Raw genomic sequence first — 10390 nt, forward strand, 5'->3', positions numbered from 1 at the left:
TTTTATAGTACCATTTTGTATGAAAATTAACCACTGACCAACAAAAACACTACGTACCTTGACATGCAACAGAACCCTACATAGGATTACACAACAGACCTGAATTTCGCCAATTTGGATAACAATGTCAATGAGTTATGCCCGCACTAGCTGTCTCTATGGCAAACCAAGCAGGACAGCAGTTTGGGAGGCTCTAATAAAATATCAGTTGTGGGAAATGGGAATAGTAATAGTAGTAATTGTTGGAAGTGGAAACACTCTGAGAGGGGGGGGTGAATCAGAGTGTTACAAATTTTAACAAGAGATACTTTTATGAACTTGACAATTTTGATTCTCAATATGCATAGATGACTGAGACTTAACACCTTGAAGAATACTTTAATGAAGCATGAAATATACAATAGAACCAACTGAAACACTTGATTCAGACTTTTCAGAAAATAAGAATGGTATTAAATCTTTTACACAAACATGAAACATCTAAATGAGTACTTCAAAGATTGCATTACATAAATTCAACAAAACAGAGTATGAAATGAAGAGAGCTAAAGATATGGCGTATCAGAGCATAAACTAGTAAAACAAAATGAGACAAGACAATGCACATAACACCATAGTTTTCATGAGTGGAAAACCCTCCTGGGGTAGAAAAACCACTCGGTAAGATCCTTATATTATTTCAAAGAGCACCAACTCAGTTCACAAGTTTTAGAAACCACAAGGCCTCAAGGAGCACCAACCCCTCTTCTTATCCAATAAACATTTCAACTCGAGCTACAACCACTGGTGATTTTATGCATGCACTTAAATCTTGCAGTCACAAAACCGTCAGGGATTGGAGCGAGAATATTTTACCAGTCTGTACAGATGATTCTTTCTAAAATTTTGCAACAATATTCTTCAGGGATTTGAATCATAATAACAAACTTTTAAATGAATTCAACACTTTCAGAGAGAAAAATTCAATCTCTGAACAAAATAGTTTCAAACAATAAAGCCTTATGTACTCTGCAACAAAACAGAGTATTGATTCTCAAAACCCTCGACTATCTCTAGTAATCTACAACACTTCTTTTTCTTTTTAACAAATGCTATGTCTTTCACTTTATTCACACTCCTCTCTCTGTTTTTCCTCGTCTAAACTGTTCTGTATAAAACTGTTTTTATACCCAAACAAAAACTCAATCATTCTTCTAGAATAACCCTCGTATAGGGTTACCAAAATCTTACAGGAATTGTAAACTGAAAAACAAATAACCGTTTTTAACTGTGCAACGGAAAGGATGCTTGATTTCCCAATCATGAAAAACAAAAATAAAGCATGGACAGTTTCCTTATTTTCATTTTGCATAACTGAAAAACCTGATTCGAAAACAAATCTGAATCTTTTAAACATATGATCAAGAATAATACCTGTGAAACGCAACCTTATTGATAACTGAAAACAAACTAACCAGAAAACCATTAAGCTCCCGGTTAAGACCATTTTTGCTTCATTCTTTTTAACTGAACAAACTGATTCAAGCTCCTTAGCGGCGGCTGCATCTCTCATGGCGTTAGGGTTTGTGACGGACTCCAAACAAGTTCAAAAATAAAATGAAACACAAAACATCTCCCGAAAAACTTTTAATCTGTCGGTCACAAAATATATTTTGAAGTATATGCTGTTTGTCCGTAGATAAATTAAACATAATTTAAACCAAAGATGTTGTTTCAATAAATGCCAAGTTAGGTTATTCACTGTATCCGTGTCACCTATCTGGCTCGAGAGAAAGATGTTTTAAACATATAACACGTCAGCCAAGTCAAGGTATCCGTGTCACTAGTCTGGCCCGTGAGAAAGGTGTTTTAAATATATAACCACATGCTTAATACACTTGCCTTTAAACAACACCAACTTCCCTTTTTTATTTTCTTGTCATCGAGGACAAAAGCATCAAAGAGCAACAAACTCCCCCTTTGTCCTTGATGGCAAAAAAAAGAAAAAAAACTTAAACCATCATTGCCATGAAATGTGTTATCAACTGCAAGGACCAAAAAAAAATAAAAAAATGTAAGGAATCAACACTGAACCTTGTCATATGCAAACCTGTAAGGAAAACAACATCCTCTGAACCTGTAATATGCAATTCTGTAAAGAATGAATGCTGTCAGAATGATGAACTCCCAATCTGATCTGTACCAAACAAGAATACCAAACTGTAATACCAAAATAAGAAGTGCCTGTGCCACTGTAATGAAATACCAATGCCTGAAATGCCAATTGTCACTGTAATATCAAAATGAAATACCAAAAATGCCAATGCCACTGTAATATCGCTGTAACATCAGCTGTAACCACTGTAATATCAACTAAAATACCAAAAATGCCAATGCCAATGAAATGCCAATAAAATGCCAAGTCTGTAATGCCAATGCCAATGCCAATGAAATGCCAAGTCTGTAAAGTCTGTAATGCCAATAAAAAATGAAATACCAATAACACTGTCAAAAATGAAATACCAATGTCACTGTCAAAAAAATGAAATACTAATGTCACTGTTCACTGTTGCACTTGTGTCACTGTGAAATGCCAATGAAATACCAACACTTGTGTCACTGTGAAATGCACTGTGAAATGCCAATGAAATACCAATATCACTCACTGTTGCACACTCACTGTTGCACTGAATGAAATACCAATATCACTCACTCACTGTTGCACTGAATGAAATACCAATATCACTCACTGTTGCACTGAATACCAATTTCTCCCCCTTTTTTTATACTTTTTTTAAAACACAAGGACAAAAGGAAAGAAAATCAACAGAGCAACACTCCCCTTCAAAGTATGCATTAGCTGGAGACAAGAGCAGATTGAGAAAACACTCCCAATCTATCCCTTAACCGTTCAAAGACCTCTTTAGACAAAGCTTTTGTAAAAATATCTGCTACTTGTGCCTGAGAAGGTACATATAAAACTTGAAATTCAGTAGCCAACACTTGTTCTTGTAGAAATAGCAACTTAATAGCAACATGTTTAGTGCGAGAATGCATCACAGGATTCTTTGAAAGACTGATGGCACTAGTATTATCACAGAAAATGGAGATGGGTTTGTCAACTGTAATACCCATATCAGTAAGTTGATGAGACATCTAGATTAATTGTGTACAACAAGCTGTTGCTGCAATATATTCAGATTCTGCAATTGATAAAGTAACACATTCTTGCTTTTTGCTATGCCAGGCAACAAGGCGATCTCCTAGGAAGAATGCTGCACCACTGGTGCTTTTTCTATCATCTATACAGCCAGCCCAGTCAACATCCGTAAAACCAACAAGAGTAAAATCGTTATTTCATGAATACCACAAGCCAAAGTCTAAAGTACCTTGAATATACTTGAATATCCTTTTTATAGCAATCAAATGAGATTGTTTGGGAGCAGACTGAAAACGTGAAACCAAGCAAACTGCATGCATCAAATCAGGCCTGGATGCAGTTAAATAAAGTAGGCTACCAACCATTGATCTATACTCAGATTGATTTACCTCAGGGGAGTCATCTGACTTGGTCAATTTACAACCAGTCTCCATTGGAGTGCTAACAGGTTTACAATCTGTCATATTGAACTTTTTAAGCATCTCTTTTGCATATTTGGTTTGTGAGAGAAAAATGCCTTGTTCAAGCTGCATTACTTGAAGCCCAAGAAAGAAGGTTAATTCACCTAACATGGACATTTCAAATTCAGATTCCATGAGTTTTGAAAACTTTTTGGATACAGCATCATTATAACAGCCAAATATAATGTCATCCACATAGACTTCAACAACCAATGTATCATTACCTTCAATTTTAACATACAGGTTACTATCAACACCACCTCTAGTATATCCATTTGTTGTAAGATGGGCATCTAACCTGGAGTACCAAGCTCTTGGAGCTTGTTTAAGGCCATAAAGAGCCTTTTTCAACTTGTATACATGATCAGGTTTATCTGCAGAGAGAAACCCTTCTGGTTGTTCCATATATACCTCTTCATCAAGATAACCATTAAGGAATGCAGTTTTAACATCCATTTGATACACTTTAAAGTTTTTATAACATGAATATGCCAGAAATATTCGGATTGACTCTAGCCTAGCAACAGGTGCAAATGTTTCACCAAAATCTACACCTTCTTGCTGAGCATAGCCTTTACACACAAAGCGTGCTTTATTCCTAACAACTTTGCCAGATTCATCAAGTTTATTTCTAAAAATCCATTTACCTCCTATCACATTCTTATCATCTGGCCTAGGTACTAACTCCCAAGTTTGATTTTTCTCTATTTGACTGATTTCATCTTTCATTGCATTTAACCAACATTCATCAGATAAAGCATCAGAAACATTTTTGGGTTCGAAATCAGTTACCAAACAAAAATGTTCAGCCAGTTGAGCTTGTTCAGTTGTTTTTGCCCTTCTTCTAGTCAAAATACCTGCATCTATATTGCCAATAACTTGACTTTGAGGATGTCTCTTTGTTATAATTTTTGAGGGTGTATAATGGAGAATACCTGTCTCTGCATTTGAATTCTCTGCATTTTCTTCATCATAACTTGATGAACATATTTCATTTTTCTTTTATGTTTCTGCAGGTTTAGGAACTTGATCAACCTTTGTTAAAGTAATTTCCTCTTCCTCAATATCCTGCAAATCATTACTTAACAAAAATTGTTCATCAAACCTTACATTTATTGTTTCAACAATTTTATTCAGTCTATTATTGAAACATTTATAGGCTTTGCTGTGAGTAGAGTATCCAAGAAAGATACCCTCATCAGTTTTAGCCTCAAAATTTCCTAGATTTTCTTCATCTCTTTTTAGATAACATTTGGCACCAAAAATTTTGAAATATTTGATAGAAGCAGCTTTTCCATACCAAAGTTCATAAGGAGTAAAGGTAGATTTTACCCTGATTTGTACACGATTCAAAATGTAAACAGCTGTGTGTACAGCTTCTTTCCAATACCTGTCTGGTAGATTTGCCTCATTAAGCATTGTGCGAGCCATTTCTTTGACTGTTCTATTTTTTCTCTCAACTACTCCATTTTTTTGAGGTGTATGAGTAGCAGCATATTGTCTCTTAATACCATGTCTTTCACAGTAATCAATGAATTCTTGTGAAGTGAATTCACCACCCTTGTCTGATCTTAAGCATTTTAATTTTAGATCAGATTCTCGTTCAACCATTTTTCTGAAAATCTTAAATCTATCAAATGCTTCGGATTTGTGTTTGAGGAAAGTGACCCATACCATTCTGGTATAGTCATCAACAAAAAGCATAAAATATTTTTCACCATTTATTGACTGTGTCCTTGTAGGACCACATAAGTCTGTGTGTACAAGCTGTAATGGTCTAGTAGAAGAATGTTCTTTAGATTTGAAAGACACTTTTGTTTGCTTTCCTTTCAAACACTCTTTACAAACTGAATTGAATGGTTTACTCAAAATAGGCAAACCTCTAACATTCTGATTTTTACTGATTCTAACCAGATTGTCAAAATTTATATGTCCTAGGCATTTATGCCATAACCAATTTTCTTCTATTTGACCCATAAGACAAATGCCTTCATTATTCTCATAACCAGTGGAATCAAGCAAACTGTAGACATTGCCAATTGTTCTCAAACCAGCAGCAACAGTTTTACTAGATTTATTTTTGATAGTACAATCTTGAGAGCTAAAAAATACACTGTAACCACTATCACAAATTTGACTGACACTCAATAAATTGTGCTTTAACCCTTCAACAAAGTACACATCATGAATAGGAGTATCATCATTTAGCAGTAATATACCTTTACCTCGTACATAAGCTCCTGAATTATCCCCAAAGCGTACAAAGCCACCATTAAAGTCTTCAAGATGCAGAAATTTATTTCTATCTCCTGTCATATGGTGTGAACAGCCACTATCCAACACCCATAAAGATTTCTTATTTGAGATAAGTGCAGTTTGCACTATCATTGATTGCTCAATACCTGATACAAACTTAGGTTTCCATATTTTATTAGGGCTTGCCTTTGTTTTGCACTGTATAGTAGTATGCCCAAAAGTGTTACACTTATTACACTTTACTGTGTTTGGAAGGTCATATCCTTGATTGTAACCAAACATAGGAGATCTTTGTTGCAGAAATCTGCAAGTATTAACCTTATGACCAAACCTATTGCAATAGAAACAGTATCCATGAAAAAAACCAAACCTAAAAGGTTTTGTTCTGTTATAAGTCTGAAATGATTTTCTAGTTGCAGGCTTAGTATTCTGTCTTGATGACTCAGCTTTATCAAAACCTAAACCAGCCAAATCTTTATGCAACTTTTGCTTGCTCAAGATATCATTTAGATGTATTGTACTTTCATACTGTTCAATTTGTTTTTGAAGTTTTGTGGACTGTTGTTCTAATGTTTCAATTTTCTTTTCTCTTTCTTCAAGAAGGGACTTCAAGTTTGAGATCACTAAATTTGCATCATTCAACTCGACTTGTAGAATCTGATTTGAATTTTCATGTGAAGCTACAAGTTTCTTTAACCTCTTTATTTCTTTTAAAGCACAAAGCAGTTCTCCTTCAAGATCAATTTCTCCTTGATCTAAATCTTCAAATTCATTTTTTGTTTTGCTAGTTACATCTTCTAATTCTGCCATAAATAGAGTTTCATCACCTTCACAGGGTGAATCATCTGATTCATTTCCAGAGTCTTCTTTAGTAAAAAGACTCTTCTTTTTCTTGAAGGTATTAAATCTCCTTTTAGGATTCCACATTTTCTTTTTGTAGAATTTTTCTGGTTTTTCCTCTTCACTGTTTTGATCACTTAGAGGACATTGAGCAGCAAAGTGTCCAGCTTTGCCACAATTAAAGCACTTAAAAGGTAATTTGCCCTTATATTTCTTTTTTAGTTTTCTAACAAAAAGGGCTTCTATAGCATCTGAAAGTTCAGATTCACTATCAAGTTCTTCTTTCTTTTCTACTTTAAAAGCTTTTTCTTTTGAAGTAGAAAGATTATTACCTATCCTCATCTCATAGGCAGTAAGAATGCTTTGTAGGTTATCAAGTGTCATGGTAGAAAAACTTTTCTTTTCTTCTAAGGTTGAAACCTTAGTTTCAAACTTGGGTAACAAGGTTCTAATCACTTTATTGACAACTTCCTTTTCTTCAACTTCTTCACCAAGACCCTTTCTCGAATTTACTATTTCATCAACTCTAAGAAAATAGCTTGCTACTGTTTCATCTTCTTTCATTCTTAAAGATTCAAACTGATTTTTGAGTGTAAGAATTTTAGACTCCTTAACCTTAGCATCCCCTTGATAAATGGTTTCAAGTTTTTTCCAAATATCATAAGCAGAAGAACAATGCATGACTTTAACAAAAACATCTTTAGTGAGACCACATAAGAGAGCATGCTTAGCTCTGGCATTTAACTCATATTTGGTTTTATCATCAGGATCAGTAGGAATAATGGAAGGAACTGTATATTTTGTGGTCACAATATTCCACACATTAAGATCAACTGAAATGAGATAAGTTTCCATCCTAATCTTCCAGAACACATAATTAGTTCCATCAAAAAGAGGAGCTCTTGAAATTGAAGCACCTTCCTGAGTTTGAGCCATAAAAAAAAACTTCCAAGTGACCAGGAACAATCCCTAGGACAGACCTATATGAGGGACCCTAGGCTCTGATACCACTTGTTGGAAGTGGAAACACTCTGAGAGGGGGGGGTGAATCAGAGTGTTACAAATTTTAACAAGAGATATTTTTATGAACTTGACAATTTTGATTCTCAATATGCACAGATGACTGAGACTTAACACCTTGAAGAATACTTTAATGAAGCATGAAATATACAATAGAACCAACTGAAACACTTGATTCAGACTTTTCAGAAAATAAGAATGGTATTAAATCTTTTACACAAACATGAAACATCTAAATGAGTACTTCAAAGATTGCATTACATAAATTCAACAAAACAGAGTATGAAATGAAGAGAGCTAAAGATATGACGTATCAGAGCATAAACCAGTAAAACAAAATGAGACAAGACAATGCACATAACACCATAGTTTTCATGAGTGGAAAACCCTCCTGGGGTAGAAAAACCACTCGGTAAGATCCTTATATTATTTCAAAGAGCACCAACTCAGTTCACAAGTTTTAGAAACCACAAGGCCTCAAGGAGCACCAACCCCTCTTCTTATCCAATAAACATTTCAACTCGAGCTACAACCACTGGTGATTTTATGCATGCACTTAAATCTTGCAGTCACAAAACCATCAGGGATTGGAGCGAGAATATTTTACCAGTCTGTACAGATGATTCTTTCTAAAATTTTGCAACAATATTCTTTAGGGATTTGAATCATAATAACAAACTTTTAAATGAATTCAACACTTTCAGAGAGAAAAATTCAATCTCTGAACAAAATAGTTTCAAACAATAAAGCCTTATGTACTCTGCAACAAAACAGAGTATTGATTCTCAAAACCCTCGACTATCTCTGGTAATCTACAACACTTCTTTTTCTTTTTAACAAATGCTATGTCTTTCACTTTATTCACACTCCTCTCTCTGTTTTTCCTCGTCTAAACTGTTCTGTATAAAACTATTTTTATACCCAAACAAAAAATCAATCATTCTTCCAGAATAACCCTCGTATAGGGTTACCAAAATCTTACAGGAATTGCAAACTGAAAAACAAATAACCATTTTTAACTATGCAATGGAAAGGATGCTTGATTTCCCAATCATGAAAAACAAAAATAAAGCATGGACAGTTTCCTTATTTTCATTTTGCATAACTGAAAAACCTGATTCGAAAACAAATCTGAATCTTTTAAACATATGATCAAGAATAATACCTGTGAAACGCAACCTTATTGATAACTGAAAACAAACTAACCAGAAAACCATTAAGCTCCCGGTTAAGACCATTTTTGCTTCATTCTTTTTAACTGAACAAACTGATTCAAGCTCCTTAACGGCGGTTGCATCTCTCATGGCGTTAGGGTTTGTGACGGACTCCAAACAAGTTCAAAAATAAAATGAAACACAAAACATCTCCCGAAAAACTTTTAATCTGTCGGTCACAAAATATATTTTGAAGTATATGTTGTTTGTCCGTAGATAAATTAAACATAATTTAAACCAAAGATATTGTTTCAATAAATGCCAAGTCAGGTTATTCACTGTATCCGTGTCACCTGTCTGGCTCGAGAGAAAGATGTTTTAAACATATAACACGTCAGCCAAGTCAAGGTATCCGTGTCACTAGTCTGGCCCGTGAGAAAGGTGTTTCAAATATATAACCACATGCTTAATACACTTGCCTTTAAACAACACCAACTTCCCTTTTTTATTTTCTTGTCATCGAGGACAAAAGCATCAAAGAGCAACAGTAATAGCAGTAGTAACTTGTCTGTGGAGCAGTTTCTAAAAACTAGCTGATCAGAGCACAATGGCGATGGAAGGGGGAAAGCAGCGTGCGGAAATGTGGGCATGGTGGGAGATGAAAGGAGGAGAGGAAGCTCAGGTACAAGGGGGGCATGAGAGTGTGGGGACGGTCAATCTTTTGCGACAGGTGGGGCCCTCGCCTTTTCTCCACTCCATCTCTGAGAACTGATGATCCCTCCCTTCCTCAGCCATGATTTAGCTGCTATGTACTCTCTCTGCTTTGATATTTGGGCTTTGACCCCTCTGTCAATATTGGCTTCTTCCTTCCTTCCTTTCTTTCTTGATACCTCTCTCCATAAACGGAAGTATAATTCCTCCTCTGTGGGATGCAAATGTACTTTGTTTTTCTTGTTTCTTGTTTTCACTTGTATGTGTGGTCTCTATGTACATGTGATCAGACGATGTGTGTTTTTACTTTTTTCAGTGAGGGACGTAGCTATTCTGGTTTCAAAATGGGGTTGTACAATACGTGTTATTGATTTTTACGAAAATTCATAGTCGTTGTTTGCATGATCAACAGTGTGTAATGTTCGTGTTACTGACATTCCGTGATACATTAGTATCGTTTTGAAGCCAGAATAGCTACAGGCTTTCGGTAACTCCCATGATAGGAAATATGATGGTTGTATTTGTTTGTATCCTCTTGTATCTTCCATCTAATGAAAAAAAGCTTTTATTGTTTATGCGTATGTATTTTTTCAATGTTTGCACAGCAAAAGATAGTTTATATTTATTAAGTTAATTAATAGTTTATTAGTTGATAAGAGTTTTCTATAAATCAATTTTAACTCTATATAAGAAATATCAATATCATTCAAAAAATATATTTAAATATATAGAAAGTTATATACTTATTTATATTTATTCCATTATACCATCTACATCTTCTCTTTTTACCATGCATCTATAATTGTCTC

General features: G+C 34.7%; 1 protein-coding gene across 1 annotated transcript; it reads right to left on the reverse strand.

The window, feature by feature from the left end:
* Positions 1 to 3135: 3135 nt before the first annotated feature.
* On the reverse strand, positions 3136 to 3603 carry LOC131860189 (secreted RxLR effector protein 161-like). Its single transcript, XM_059214568.1, has 2 exons — positions 3369 to 3603; positions 3136 to 3281 (listed from the first exon to the last, which is right to left on the reverse strand). The coding sequence occupies exons 1-2, from the start codon at positions 3601 to 3603 to the stop codon at positions 3136 to 3138; spliced, it is 381 nt and encodes a 126-aa protein (XP_059070551.1).
* Positions 3604 to 10390: the final 6787 nt, after the last annotated feature.

The sequence above is a fragment of the Cryptomeria japonica genome, chromosome 11, assembly GCF_030272615.1.
Source record: "Cryptomeria japonica chromosome 11, Sugi_1.0, whole genome shotgun sequence".
NCBI lineage: Eukaryota > Viridiplantae > Streptophyta > Pinopsida > Cupressales > Cupressaceae > Cryptomeria > Cryptomeria japonica.